Source organism: Callithrix jacchus, chromosome 8, assembly GCF_049354715.1.
Source record: "Callithrix jacchus isolate 240 chromosome 8, calJac240_pri, whole genome shotgun sequence".
NCBI lineage: Eukaryota > Metazoa > Chordata > Mammalia > Primates > Cebidae > Callithrix > Callithrix jacchus.
In genome coordinates, this window is record NC_133509.1 from 11,022,368 (window position 1) to 11,038,412 (window position 16,045).

General features: G+C 40.3%; 1 protein-coding gene across 20 annotated transcripts in view; it reads right to left on the reverse strand.

The window, feature by feature from the left end:
• The window catches only part of CSNK1G1 (casein kinase 1 gamma 1), a 174,137-nt gene that overhangs the window by 50,506 nt on the left and 107,586 nt on the right, over positions 1–16,045 (reverse strand). For 19 of the 20 annotated variants that reach the window (XR_008474662.2, XM_009005052.5, XM_054240455.2 and 16 more), the window contains 2 exons: positions 2,502–2,653; positions 156–390 (listed from right to left, as the gene is read on the reverse strand). Coding sequence is in view for 19 of the 20 variants with exons in the window: in XM_009005052.5 (XP_009003300.1) it covers positions 156–390; positions 2,502–2,653 (387 nt within the window). In the remaining variant the exon portion in view is untranslated. Of the gene's footprint in view, positions 1–155; positions 391–2,501; positions 2,654–11,163; positions 11,236–16,045 lie in introns of those variants that run through there. The other variant, XM_035258835.3, reaches the window with a different exon arrangement.

Genomic DNA, 16,045 nt, shown 5'->3' on the forward strand with positions numbered 1-16,045 from the left:
TAACTTATCATCTCAACTTCTCATGTATAAAAATCACTTAACCTTGTGAAGCAATAAAAACCACAGTTGTAACGCACAATGAGGATATAAGTGTTACTGGCAAAATAAATTGTTCTAATGACTTGCCCCTTTCATGGAACAGAAAATAAACACACCTTTGCCAAGATGCGTGTTGATAGACATGTATCTTGCAGTTCCAGTTAAACTTTTGTGTTCCCTATAAGGTATGTGTTTTTTGGTTTCAGGGTCAATGTATTCCTTGGCTAGTCCAAAGTCTATAATGTGTATTACACGTTCTTTCTTATTGCCTTGTCGGCCAATCAGGAAGTTCTCTGGCTTGACATCTCGGTAGATGAGGTTCTTTGAGTGCACATATTCCATTCGAGAAAGCTGAAAGAGAAACATTATGAAAATACTCCAAAGAAGCGTATCAGGAAAATACATCAAAATGGTTTCTTTTATCAGATCAAGGTTTTAATTACTGAAATAACAGTAAAATTCATCTCCTTTTCACCACCCAGAGTCAATTCACTGACTTGTAAACCAAAAAATATTTTTGTTATAAATACATACCTAACAAATATCAAGACTAGGAAAAGAAAGTGGGATTAGTACGGGTCAGCTAAAATGATAATTCAGTTTTACCTCATAATGTCACAATTTGTAAATGATGAATGAAATTAATTGTTTATATGCTACTTCAGCAAATTAAGCAGTTGAGGGAAAAGAAGTATTCCCAGGTAGGATATCAAACTGTTGGTGACCTTTGAGACAAATGCCACTGCCATATTCACCTCCTACCCACACCTTCCTATCCTTAGTTGGACAAGACTACCTAACCCAGCTTTCATTGTTGTGAGGCCCAGAGAAGTTAATACTGACCTGATATCACATAGCTAATTAGCAGCACAGACAGGGAAACAGTTCATTTTATTTTTTTATTTTTTGAGATGGAGTCTCGCTCTGTCTCCCAGGGTGGAGTGCAGCCTCTGCCTCCCAGGTTCTAGCAATTCTCGTGCCTCAGCCTCATAAGGAGCTGGAATTACAGGCAAATGCCACCATGCCCGGCTAATTTTTGTATTTTTTGTAGAGAGGAGGTTTCACCATCTTGGCCAGGCTGGTCTCAAACTCCTAACCTCGGGTGATCTGCCCTCCTTGGCCTCCCAAAGTGCTAGGACTACAGGCACATGCTATTGTGCCTGGCTGAAACAGTTCATTATTGTTGTTATGTTAAATTTATTTTGAGATTATTTTTGTAGGGATGGGGTCTCACTATGTTGCCTAGGCTGGTCTCAAACTCCTGGTCTCAAGCGATCCTCCCACCCCAGCCTCCCAAAGTGCTGTGATTACAGACATGAGCCACCATCCCTGGCCAGGGCTACAGTTTTTATGTTAATTATAACCAAGAATAATCATAAAGTTATTTCAAATTGTATTATTTCTATTTGCTAAGCTTTTTTACTTACTTTTAGTACAGAAAGAAAAGCTCAGACATTTAAATTTGGGGCTCAAAAGGCAAAGTCAATTATCTAACATTTCCAGATTTTTATAGGACAGTGGAAGTGACCATTACCATTTTAAACATATAAAGATACATTTACATCCTTCCCCAAAAGGCTGTGACAAACTTCTCAAAGAAACTGCAGGAACTGCTTCTTAAACTGGTATTGGTGTGTAATTTGGTAAGAGCTACAAGAGCTGCCTCTTCAGCTGAAATTTGTCTCTGAGAGAACTGGAGGCCAGAGAACTACAGCAAATTCCTGGTCACACAGTTTTGAATCTGAATGGTAGTGCAATGGGTTATATTTTCAGTCTTTTCTTGATTGCAACTGTGAAGGGAGAGAGGACACAACAAAGCCTTACAGCTATATGTTTAAAACATATAAATAGGTTGAGTGCAGTGGTTCATGCCTGTAATCCCAGCATATTGGGAGGCTGAGGTGGGAGAACCACTTGGGAGCAGGAGTTTAGACCAGCCTGGGCAACATAGTGGAAGCCTATCTGTACAATATTTTTTACAAAATTAGCTGGCATGGCACCTGCAGTCCTAGCTGCTGGAGAGGCTGAGGCAGGAGAATGGACTGAGCCCAGGAATTTGAGGTTGCAGTGAGGTATGATCACGCTACTGCATTCAAGCCTGGGTGACAGACACCCTGTCTCAAAAACAAAAAACAAAACAAAACAAAATCAAATAAATTATTTGCATTTTTACAACTCCATCTAATCATCTTCTTTCTCCCAAATCTAAATTCTATGCTTCCTCTCCAGTTAAGGGCAGAGCATTGCTCCAACGTGCAAAGTCTTAAAATAGAGCAAACTGCAGATGTAGTGTGACTTCTCTGAGTTTACCCTTTTTGCCCCAGCTGGCTTCCCAGAATGTCATCAAACCTGTGAGTACTAATTCCTGATGTGTCACTACAGCTAATAAATCACCAAAAGGCCCATAAGGATGTGGCTCAGGAACCAGCCTGTTCTCTTCTCGAGCAGCAATTCCAACTTACCAACTGGATGGCTATCATCAACACGGTCTTCAAGGTAAATGTTCGGTCACAGAGGTCAAACAGGTCTTCCAAGCTAGGGCCGAGGAGCTCCAGCACCATGGCATTATACTTCCCACATGGCCCAAAGTAATACACCTGTGGGAGACCTTCGCCTGAAAGCAGAGGGGAAATGGGGGTACAGAGTGGGAGGCACAAAAACCAAAATATGAGATAATGGTTTTAGCACTGAATAAAGTATTTTTAAAAGTACAGCTTGTGAGATTTCCATTTTCTTTCATAGTCCCTGCTGGAAACTTAAACTTGGCACAACAGCTTCAACAGGAACTAATAATGGTGGGACAGGCTAAGCCATTGAACAGTATGTTCAAATAAGTAGTTATTTAGTTATTTAATACTACGGTGCCAAAAGCATTTCCACTGCTATATAAGACAGAGAATGCTCCCTGGTCCACTGAATCTTCCCAAAGGCTACCTGAGAGTAGAGTATCACAAAAGGCTCTAAGGATGGCTCACTGAGATCAAAGGCCTGGCTAACAGAACTTTTTACATCAGCTGGTTCATGAGCACCCCTTATACTTACTGCCATAGCCACATGGGCTATTTGCAACTGTTGCCTTATGGAGAACTCCCATTGAAGAGGCAAGGTCACAGAGAGTGCAGTCTGGCCCTACACCAGCACAACTTGCCCTCTTTTCACAGGGAGTTCTCTGTAGTTTTTTGTTTTCTATCAGCTGGAGAAAAGCCAACAGACACTTAAGTGTTTGGTTGCTAATAAGTATTGATGAAAGAAAAAAGGGGAAAAACACAAGGCTGGGTTTTCCCCAGATTTGAAATTCATAGCTATTAAAAAGCCAAAATCCAGACTTTTTCACCTAAGTGGCAAATTGTGAATAAATTTCCTTTATAAACTGCATTGTAAATATGAGGCATTCACTAAATATATAACTGGTACCATGAGAATAGTAGGTATTAATAAGATTACAGAGGCCGGGCATGGTGGCTCACACCTGTAATCCCAGCACTTTGGGGGGCTGAGGTTAGTGAATCACAAGGTCAGGAGTTCGAGACCAGTCTGACCAACATGGTGAAACTCCATCTCTACTAAAAATACAAAAATTAGTGGAACGTGCATGTAATCCCAGCTACTCGGGAGACTGAGAGGCAGGAGAATAGATTGAACCTGGGAGGCAGAGGTTGCAGTGGGCTGAGATGGTACCACTGCACTTCAGCCTTGGCAACAGCGCGAGACTCTGTCTCAAAAAAAAAAAAAAAGATTACAGAACATTAAAAATTATCTTATTTCATAGAGCAGAAGAAACATTTCCATCTTCTACATTTATGTATATAGCGGTCTACAGTTGTATGTTGTAGATTATTGTTCGTTTCTGCCTTCAAGTGTTTTAGACAGCAAAATTCTCTCCATCTTCCCACTCCCGCCACCCTTTGTTTTTTTTTTTTTACTTGAGGCAAGGTCTCAATGTCACCCAGGCTGGAGTGCAGTGGTGAGATCTCTGCTCACTGCAATCTCTGCCTCCTGAGATAACACAATCTTCCAAGCTTAGCCTCCCAAGTAGCAGATGGGACTGCAGGCTCGCTCTACCAAACCAGGCTAAGTTTTTCATTTTTTTGTAAAGATGAGGTCTTGCTATGTTACCCGGGCTGGTCCTGAACAACTCCCAAGCTCAAGTGATCTTCCCTCCTTGGCCTCCCAAAGTGCTGGGATTACTGTGCCTGGCCCCATTCCCTTTTTATTTGTATGGGTGACATATAGGCAGATGTACATGTAACACATCCTTCTTTCCAGGGTAGTTATTCTATATTTGGAATTAATAACTATTTCACATATTGTATTAGTCTATCTTGATCCCTTAAATTCTAAACAACTTTTTTTTGGTGGCAGGGGCAGGAAAGAGTGTCACTCTGTCACCCAGGCTGGAGTGCAGTGGCACAATCTTGGCTCACTGTAACTTCTGCCTCCTGGGTTCAAGCAATTCTCATGTCTCAGCCGCCCAAGTAGCTAAGATTACAGGCATGGTGCCCAACAATTTTTTTTTTTTTTTTTTGGTATTTTTAGGAGACACAGGGTTTCACCATGTTGGCCAGGCTGCTCTCGAACTCCTGACCTCAAGTGATCCGCCCACCTCAGCCTCCCAAAGTGCTGGGATTACAGACGTGAGCTACCATGCCCGGCCTAAATCCTAAACAGCTTGAATGTCTTCTTTAAAGATGTTTAGTCCTAGCTTGTATCCTCCAATAAATATTACTCCTGATAGTTCAATAAATATCTGTTCAATTGTCTTTTGGTTGTTTTGATTCTCCCTATCTCCAAAACAGAAAAGGATTTAATGTGAAGTGTTTTTTTGTTTGTTTTTGAGACAGAGTTTCACTCTGTAGCCCAGGCTGGAGTGCACTGGTGCATCTCAGCTCATTGCAACCTCCACCCGCCAAGTTCAAACCATTCTCCTGCCTCAGCCTCCTGAATGTGTCTTTTTTCTCTGTTGTTTGGCAGAAGTCATTTTTCAGTTTTTTTTAAATACACAAAACCCAGAAGTTGTTTCCAATGACTCCTGCTGAGACATCCAAAGCAGAACATTCTGTCCTAGAGATTTACTGCTTTTATTAATCAGATACATGGTAAATGCAGTTTAGGGATCTTTTAAATTTATCTCCTATATAAGGATTTGATGCCACTAAAATGTTATTTTCCTAATATAAATATTATATTCTTCAAAGCAGGTTGTGGCAGAGCCTGCTGTTTACATGCCCAATAGCCATTCTCCCTCTCCTTTTTTCTTTTGAGATAGGGTCTCACTGTGTCACCCAGGCTAAAGGGCAATGGTGTGACCACAGCTCACTGCAGCCTTGACATCCTGGGCCCAAGCAATCCTCCTGCCTCCGCCTTCCAAACAGCTGGTAGCACAGGCACATGCCACCACATCGGGCTTGTTTTTAAAATTTTTTCCAGAGATGAGGTCCCACTATGTTGTCCAGGCTAGTGTCGAACTTCTGGACTCAACTGATCTTTCTACTTTGACCTCCCAAAGTGCTGAGATTATAGGCATACCTCTCCCCGGCTTTTTTTTTTTTTTTTGAGACGGAGTCTGGCTCTGTCGCCAGGCTGTAATGCATCGGTGCAATCTTGGCTCAATGCAACCTCTGCCTCCTGGGTCTAAGAGGGTCTCATGTCTGAGCTTCCCAAGTAGCTGGGACTACAGGCACACACCACCACACCCAGATAATTTTTGTATTTTTAAAATAGACGGGTTTCACTATGTTGGCCAGGACGTCTCAATCTCCTGACCTTGTGATCTGCCTGCCTCCGCTTCTCAAAGTGCTGGGATTACAGGTGTGAGCCACAATGCCCAGCCTCCCATCCTTTTAAAATAACTTTTTTTTTTTTTTTGCTCTGTTGCCTAGGCTGGAATGCAGTGGCGTGATCTCGGCTCACCACACCCTCTTGTCTCCTGGGTTCAAGCCATTGTCCTGCCTCAGTCTCCCAAGTAGCTCGGATTACAGGCCCCTGCCACCATGCCTGGCTACTTTTTGTACTTTTAGTAAAGATGAAGTTTCATCTTGTTCATCTTGTTGGCCAAGTTGGTCTTGAACTCCTGACCTCAAGTGATCCATCTGCCTCAGCCTCTGAAAGTTCTGGGATTATAGGTGTGAGCTGTTACACCTGGTCCAGCATTTCTAATTGTTGCAAATAGCAACTTGCCCAGTTATAACTCCAGTCTTCCTTGAGCCTTGACAATTAGGAAAGACCAATGAGATGGAAGCAGAAATGAGTGTATAACTCTTTTTTTTTTTTTTTTTGAGACAGAGTCTTGCTCTGTTGCCCAGGCTAGAGTGCAGTCACACAATCTCAGCTCACTGCAACCTGTGTCTCCTAGGTTCAAAGCTGGGACTAGAAACACCTGTCCCCATGCCGGCTAATTTTTGTTTAGTTTTTGGTAGAGATGAGCTTTCTCCATGTTGGTCAGGCTGGTCTTGAACTCCTGGCCTGAAGTGATCTGCCTCTCTTGGCCTCCCAAAGTAATGTGATTACAGGCATTAGCCTCCACACCTGGCCTCTGAGTATATAATTCTAAAAAAGCTCTTTCAAAAGAACTGGCTAGAGTGAAAGGTGTGACCTTCTAAAGATCCCAGAAGCCATTTAGAATCACCAGACATCTTGAGGATGTAAAATAGTGCCAAGAATAGGTGAAGCAAAAATGAGAAGAACCCGAATCCCTGATGGCTGTGGAGCAACCATGCCAATATTGGACTTTTCTTCCCTCTGGACTTTTTTTTATCAAAAAGAAAAATCAATCTCCACCTTGACTGAGCTACTTGTATTTGGATTTTTTAAAAGCAGCCAACTCTAATCCTAATTAATAAACATATCACTCCATTCATTGGTTAAATTGCAAATCTGGGCATAATATCCTCTTTCTAAAGTACAAGCTAAAAGCCAGGCTTGCTTAGAAATATAATACTGGCATAATTTCCTACACTTGTTGCCAATACTTAAGGTTCAGTTTAAATGAGACAACTGATCTTGTTTCTCAATAATCTTTAGTATCAAATCTAGATATCTTTTGCAAGAAGCTTCCATGTTTACAATGAAGTCACAAAAGCATTTTGAGTAATACCTATAATTTTTAACTACAATGTCACCCATAACTCCCACCTAGGAACTATAAAGAATTAGGAGTTCCTGCTCACTGCATTATTGCTTTTATTAAGTGCCCTAAGACCTCACAACTCACTGGTAGGCTTTGGGATGCTCAAAGCAACTTCTAAACCACTGAGTGGCTTTGAAGCATTTCTAAGAGGGGACAAGGTCCAAGATACTAGTGTAGAAAGAGCTCAAGTCAGAGTCTTAGATATAGTATTTGCTTCTGCTTTCAACTCTGGCAAATTCCTTAGCCTCTCTGGATTAGCTTATTCATCTGTAAAGAGGAGGGGGTTTACACAATGAGATACCATCTCATGCCAGTCAGAATGGTGATTATTAAAAAGTCAGGAAACAATAGATGCTGGTGAGGCTGTGGAGAAATAGGATCACTTTTACACTGTTGGTGGGAATATAAATTAGTTCAACCATTGTGGAAGACAGTATGGTGATTCCTTAAAGATCTAGAACCAGAAATACCATTTGACCCAGCAATCCCATTGGGTATATACCCAAAGGAATATACACAATTCTACTATAAAGACAGAAGCACATGTATGTTTATTACAATAGCAAAGACATGGAACCAACCTATATGCCCATCAGTAATAGACTGGATAAAGAAAATATGGTACATATACACCATGGAATACTATCCAGCCATAAAAAGGAGTGAGATCATGTCCTTTATAGGGACATGGATAAAGCTGGAAGCCATCGTCCTCAGCAAACTAACACAGGAACAGAAAACCAAATACCACAAGTTCTCACTCATAAGTGGGAGTTGAACATTGAGAACACATGGCCACAGAGAGGGGAACAACACATACCAGGGCCTGCTGGGGTTGGGGGAGAGGGGAGGGAACTTAGAGGACAGGTCAATAGGTGCAGCAAACCACCATGGCACACGTATACCTATGTAACAAACCTGCACGTTCTGCACATGTATCCTGTTTTTTTTTTTCTCTTTAGAATAAACAAAAAAAAAAAAAAGAGGAGGGGGTTTAGATTGTTTCCTTTCAAAACCCAAATTCTTATTATGACCAGGATTTTCTTCTAGCTACTTTTTGAGCTCCTCTTTGTAAAGCCACAGAACTACTATGAATGAAACTCACCTCCATATTTTATGAAATAACATGTGCCAGCAATTCAAACATAAGCTGGTAGTGAAACTCAACTGGAAGTGTATCTCTCAGAAATTTCTTTAAAACTTAAAACAAAAAAAAAATCAGATGCAATGACTTCACCTCCTACCTACTGAGTCAGAATTTCTAGAAGTAGAAGCAAACATTGCTCCACAGTGATTCTGATGTGTAACCTCAGCTGAAAAACACTTTATCTAGAGAGCAGAAATAAAGGGTATTGCTTTGGTTTATGATTAATATATCATAATGATTCAGAAAACACTGACAAGTCTCTTTCAGAAGTTCTTTCAGATCAAAACAACTGGACTCAATACCTTTTGAAAGAAATGATTTTAAGGGAAGCTAACAAGATTTCTCTGTTTAAAGTTTCTTAGGTATTACAGAAAATATACCTTTAAGCATAAAAGTTTCTTTGGGAGATGTAGTTGTAATTTTTTAGAACTATCTGTACAGAGAGCTGCCCATGCAACTTCTATTCTGAGCCTGGTTTTTCACATGACTGTGGTCTGTGCTGGTGGTAAAAGACAGAAACACAGGTACACTAAGAAAGTCTGTCTCTTTGGTCAGCGATTACCACACAATAATGGCTTATCAGCTGGGCTGCATTTAAATGAAAAAAAAAAAAAAATCCCATATGTTTCATTCTTCTTTTGTAGTGCTGTCTCAAATCCACTGCTTAAGAAATTTTAAATTAATCAACATTATGCTATGAAATGCTTTAACGAGACTGGGGAGAGGGGCAGATCTTTAAGTGCAACATAAGCTACACATGTAGTAAACAGGTACTTTCTATAAATAATTATGAGGGAATGAAAAGGAGGTGAGAGTGTCAGGCAAGGTAGGTACATGCTGTTATTCTTTGATCAATGGTATACTGGAAACTACGGTATTGTATCTCTCACCTGTTCTGGAAAAAATACAGTAATGAGGTCTTCCCCTCCCACATTGGCTAACTGCATAGAAACCTGGAAACTAAATAAGTGACTACTAATTTTCCTTTTCCGAAGGATTTCCAATAGATTTCATTATATTTCCTTTACAGGTTAAATCTCTTATAAAACAAAACTGCAAGGTTACATATAAACTACATATGTTATCTTGTATATTTTCCTTAGTAGTAAGAAACAGTCTTTCCATCATCAATAACATATTGCTACAAACCCTGCTGGACATATGGCTCACACATATATCAAGCTGCACAGAACAGGAAATGAATGTAGAACACTAGAACTAATTTTCAGTCTGTACTAAGTTTAACTTGAGTTAAATACACCAAATCAAGGATAATGGCTTCTTTTATCATCCAAGCTGTTATCTAAAAACAATCCACAATGTATTATGAACAGTAACTACTCTAAGTAGAGATATTTTTAAATGCACATTAGGTTGGGAACTGAAATAGAACCACCTCAAAGCTTTTGGTAGTTTGATCCTATTATTGCCTAATAATTAGTCTTTCAATCTTTTTTAAAAACTAAATTACCTAACTTTGAAGATCAACGACCTTGACAAGCCTCTTCTTTTGCTTTGTTTATACAGTTTATTTTTTAATGTTTAAAGAAAATAGAATAATTTTTCTCTCAAACCAAATTAATTCTCTTCTCAGCCCCATCAATGGTAGTACTTTCTAGCACAGCTACTAAATGCTCTGGAAGTTTCTGAGGGATCGGGCAATTATTATTATAATAAATGGGTAATTAGCATTAAAGAAAATAATATTAAACATGTATACTTAGCAAGAAATCAGAAATAGGCAGCTAACTGAGATGATATTCCATAGTAAGTAGTGACAGGGAAAAATGGAAGCATAGCCTTTAAAATTCAGAGAATAAATCCATAAAACAATGCATTATTACACAGATATGAGATAATCTATAGTATTTCTTCTTTTTTTTTTTTTGAGACAGAGTCTTACTCTGTCGCACAGGTTGAAGTGCAGTGGCATGATCTCAGCTCACTGCAACCTCCACCAACCATGTTCAAACGATTTTCCTGCCTCAGCCTCTTGAGTAGCTGGGATTACAGGTGCCTGCCAACGTGCCTGCCTAATTTTTGTAGTTTAAGTAGAGACGGGGTTTCACCATCTTGGCCAGGCTGGTCTCAAACTCCTGACCTCATGATCCACATGCCTCAGCCTTCCAAAGTGCTGGGATTACAGGCATAAGCCACCATGCTGGGCCAGTATTTCTTTTTTAAAAAAGAACAATCAATCCCTCTCATTTCTCTGACTCTGAAAAATGTCTCTTTGCAACATGAACCAGTTAAATATATGAATTTACTCAAAATGCTGGTTTAATAACAACAACAGCTAGGCCCAGAATTAAGAAAACAGGATTACTTTGTCTGTCCTATAATGAAAAATCTTTTACAACCATCTTGTTTAAAGGTCTCATGGGAACTGAAATACTGCCAAACATAGGCTGCTAATACGAGCTCAAATTTGTATGGTAGGGGAAGAAGCAGTGAAGAAAGGCAAGAGAAGAGAAATAATTTCACATTTCTGAGCCACAGACATTGAGCTTCTACAGTTTCTCTATTCCATACACATAATTATGAAGGCCTTGAGCCTTAAAGCAGGCTTAATGTTTTATTTATCCAAAAGGAGTCAAAAAAGAAAGCCCAAGACAGGACAGATTTCTTCTATAGTAGATAGAATCCAAACTACACATGTCCCACCATGCCTGGCTAATTTCTGCATTTTTAGTAAAGCTGGGGTTTCACCATGATGGCCAGGCTGTTCTCAAACTCCTGGCCTCAAGTGATCTACCTTGTCTCTGAGACAGGAGAATAGGGTCTGGAAACAGGAAACCTAAGGCCAACCTATACCTGCCTTCTTGGAACTGGACGAAGAGGAATACCCCACCTGTCCATGACCAAGTAATAAGGGGCCAAAGGCTCATCTCTCTCCAAACCTTCTCTCCCCTATGTCAGGAATGGGACTATCTGGTTTTGGTCCATTCTGGAACCTTCATTTGCATATATGCCATAGGAAAGCATCCTCTGATTGGTCCTGGGCAGAATCCTGCTTCTGACTGGTTCTGGGCTAAATCCTGCCTCTCATTGGTTGGGGGCAGATCCTTCATTTCCATAGGGCATAACCTATCAGAGGCCTCTAAAGGTACTTAGGGGTGTTACCATGTTCTTTGTTTGTTGTTGTTGATACAGAGTTTTGCTCTTGTCGCCCGGGCTGGAGTGTAATGGTGTGACCTTGGTTCAAAGCAAACTCCGCTTCCCAGTTTCAAGTGATTCTCCTGCCTCAGCCTTCAGAGTAGCTGGGAATGCAGACACCTGCCACCACGCCCAGCTAATTTTTGTATTTTTAGTAGAGTCACGGTTTCATCATGTTGGCCAGGCTGGCCTCCATCTTCTGACCTCAAGTGATCCACCTGTCCCGGCCTCCCAAAGTGCTGGCATTACCGGCATGAGCCAGCATACCTGGCCTACCATGCTCTTTTAATTCAATAAAACCCCCAAGGAATATTACAACCAGGGCTCTTGAGCCACCTACTGAAGCCTGCTCCCACTCTGGAGTGTACTTGTGCTTCAATAAATCTATGCCTTTGTCTTACGTTGCTTTGCATGTTTTGTCCAATTCTATACCCAATGTGCCAAGAACTTGGACAACTTGCAGTCAAGACTTTCCATCTGGTAACACCTTGGCCACCTAAAGTGCTGGGCACATGAGCCACTGCGCCCAGTCCAAGACACAAACTCGTAAAAGCGTGTTGTACATTAGAGGTGGGGCAGGGGGTAAAGTCCTTTCTCTTTCCAAAAAGAGGAATTCAGCTTAGCTGAGTTACTAACAGACTAACTTTATTCAGCTGGTAAATTAATGAGATTAAAAAACCCAGTATCTGACATTTTCCCACCTTCCTTAGTACTATAGTTCCTATAATTTAAGATACGAAGATGGAATATCTATTGAATTTCAAAATCTATCAAAACCTAAGAAAAGATACCTGATTCTTCTTAAAACACACCTGAACAATTAACAACTAAAAAGTCAAGAAGGTTGTAGCAGGCATTTAGAAGGAATGAAAAACAAAAAATGAGGTTACCCAAGTACAGTGATCCCCTTCCTGACAATCCTGCCCCACTCCCATTACACTTCCTTTATACATGTGCCTGTCTTGTCGACTAACAGAAGGCTATTTGAAGGCAAGAACTACTGTGTGTTAATTGTTTGGGTCTCACTCTATCACCCAGGCTAGAGCGCAGTAGCGTGGATTATAGCTCATTGCAGCCTTGACTTCCCAGGCTCAAGCAATACTCCCACCTCAGCCTCCTGAGTAGCTGGTACTTATAGATGTGTGCCATCACACCTAGCTAATTTTTAACTTTTTGTTGATAGAGGGTCCTACTAGGTTGCTCAGGTTGATCTCGAACTCCTCAGCTCAAGCAGTTCTCCCACCTCATCTTCCCCAAATTGCCAGATATCTAAACTTTCTTTGGTCCCTATTCTGACTCTAGGCCTGGGCCTATTTTCAACATTTAGCACTACAGTCCCATTACTTCAATATTCAGGTCCATGGGAGTATTTAAAAATAAAATCTCAGGTTACCTTCCTTTTAGAAAATTAATTAGACCTGGGCATGGTGGCTCACACCTGTAATCTCAGCACTTTGGGAGGCTGAGGCAGGAGGATTACATGAGGCCAAAAGTTTGAGACCAGCCTGGGCAACATAGGGAGAACCCATGTTTACAAAAAATAAAAAAAAATAAGTTGGGCATAGTGGTGTATGCCTACGCTCCCAGCTACGCAGGAAGCTGAAGTGGGAGAATCTCTTGAGGCCAGAAGGTTGAGGCTGCAAAGAGCTGTGATGACACCACTGCACTTCAGCCTGGGTGACAGAGCAACACTCCATCTCCAAATACATATATATAAACGAGGAGCTGTGCCTATATTTTTCACTACTGTATCCTCAAGACTTAGCTTAGAATAGTACTTAACCCAAGTGGGATGCTCAAGAATATCCCTTTAATAAATGCATAAACAGAGACATAGCAGCCTCTGGGCCTTGGTTTATTTTTTGTACTTGGAAAGCTTTCCTTACTCTTCCATTTTTATATGTCCAAATAAGTCATAGTCCCTTTTTAAAACTCAGCCCCATACATGCCACTGTCTCCATAAAACCTTGTCTCTTTCCCAAAATTAGAAACCGTTTTTTTCTTTCAGAACTTCCTCATCATTTTATAAGTATCTTAAAAATATACATAACATTCTACCGTTTTAACTTGTGCTACAGTTGCTTACCCTTATCATCCTACCATTAACCTTACTGTCCTACCATGAATATACTGTAAGCTCAGTAAACATTACATTTTCCTTCCAATGACACTCTAGTGTCCTGAAGGGCAGAGATCATATTTATAATTCTTTGGCCCTCAAATTACCCAGCATAGTGCTAGCTCCAAACACAGCTGATGTGTAGTGTTTTGTTAGTGAACACTTCATCTCCTTGCATTATCACTAATGTAGAAAAAGTTACATACAGGCTGACCTTAAGGCAATATGAAGTACAAAGAAAGAGAAAAATGCTAAAAGTGTTTTAGATTGCCAAAAGCACAAGAATGCAGAATCATGCGGAGCTGACGAACTCTTTTAGTGGCTATAAATTACTTTTGTAGAAAGAAAATGACAATATAACTGGTCACAAATGTTAAAAATTGATCTTTTTATTGGTTTTTGTTCTAAGCACACTTATAAATAAGTTACATTCTACAAATACGAAAGCGCTTAGCTAAGCAACTAGATTACTATTTTGATAGTATGCACAATGAGTTATCTTTATATAGATAGTTTGGTTACTGGAACTTAAGGAAATGTTTTCTTTTTATTTTATTTTTTTTAGTCAGAGTCTTGCTCTGTCACCCAGGCTGGAGTGCAGTGGTGCGATCTCTGCTCACTGCAATCTCTGCCTCCCAGGTTCAAGCAATCCTCTGCCTCAGCCTCCAGAGTAGCTGGGATTACAGGCACCTGCCACCATGCCAGGCTAATTTTTTTTGTATTTTTAGTAGAGATGACCATCTTGGCCAGACTGGTCTTGGACTCCTGACCTCGTGATCCACCTGCCTTGACCTCCCAAAGTGCTGAGATTACAGGTGTGAGCCACGGCACCAAGCAAGGAAATGTTTTCTTACCAGTGACACTGACAGAAACTGGAAAGGTACTAGTTACGTTTTAACATAAGACAGTAGATACGTACTACTGCCTTCTCATAATCCATAGGAATAATTCTCCTCAACGACTTACCTTCTTCATTCCATAGTACTCCACAGGTTTGGGGATGCTAAATGCAACCTCCCTTATAAATGATTAACCTTGACATACTATGAGCTAGGAGGAAGAGTGACTAACGGCTTTAGTCAGTCCTTTGAGGGTCACTGAGCTTACTTCTAGTCTTTACTTTAGACTGAGACTTCCCTTGTCTTTGACTTCCTTAAACAAGCATCTTCAAGGGCAGCCACTAAAAGCTCTACTCAATGCTGGAAAAATGGCTGTGAAAAAATATGGATGGAAGAGACAATACAGGTATACAGTAAGAGAGATATGAGTAAAGACCAAAAAAAAAAAAAGTCAAAATACGACCTAGAATTAAAGGGAGAAAATGGCACCAGAACATTTTGAGTCTATTTCCAAGCAAACTCCCACTGACAGGTTTTGGTGATCCACCTTTTCCAAACCTCTGCCTGCATAAGCACTGTATCGATTTCGTGTAACTAATGACAACTCTTCAGTTCACTTAATGTGTAAGTTACATGGGTATATTTCTAGAACCCTATCTTCTATTTTTCATGAAGCCCTTTAAAAGAAGACAAAATCCAAGTGGCAAATTCTACCTTCACACTGAGCAAATGCCTCAAGCAGTTCTGCACTTTGCAGAACGATGTGCTGAAAAGGTGTCAGTACTTTGTGTTACTGTGGGATGTATGAAGGCTAATTTCTATAATAAACGCACAATAGTCTATTTGCAATTAAGGAAATTACTGGTCTAAAATGAGTAAAATAGAAGTGGTTCTCTTTTGCAGGAGGGAAAAGGACAGATTCCCTTTTTTTTTTTTTTTTTTACATTTTCCTTTCCCTAGTTCAAAGTTCCAATTTTGTAAATGTAATCAAAGGCAGTTACTCTATGTGGCTCAGGTGATTTAGAGCTATTTGAGAATTTCAAGGGGTAGGGAAGGGCCACAGGAGGTTTGGCTCTAACAGATAAGCAAGTCTCGTACAGCATTATATATGAATATCTCTTGCTTATATTTCATCACACAGTAGGGTACATTGTTAGCCATAGTATCACAATGTCCTAAAACTTTAAACTACGGAAAATACAAAGGACACACAACTGGAGAATTTGTCCTGGTCCAGAAGTCGGGCCTCAGAAATATCAGGGTTTTGTTTTTGTTTTTTTGCAAACTAGTATAGTTACAGGCTAAGCTCCTGATATTTCACCCTTAGAAGAAGAGATGAAAATTCATAGTATCACTATTCAAGCTCCATTAAAGACTAGCAATTATTAGTACTGGGTATGTGAATTATAACTCTCCAAGCCCAGTAAATGAAAGAACTCTTCCTATTTTTTCTTCACAAAATTAAGCATTTGCCATAGACCGGACTTAAGCTGCAACATCAATCGAAGCATTTAAATATCCTCTTAAAATGTTTCCTGACAATGTAGGTAGATTTGAAATCTCTCTCTCCCTTTCCCTTCCTCTTTCAAAGGAAAAGACGACCACACAACACTTTTCCT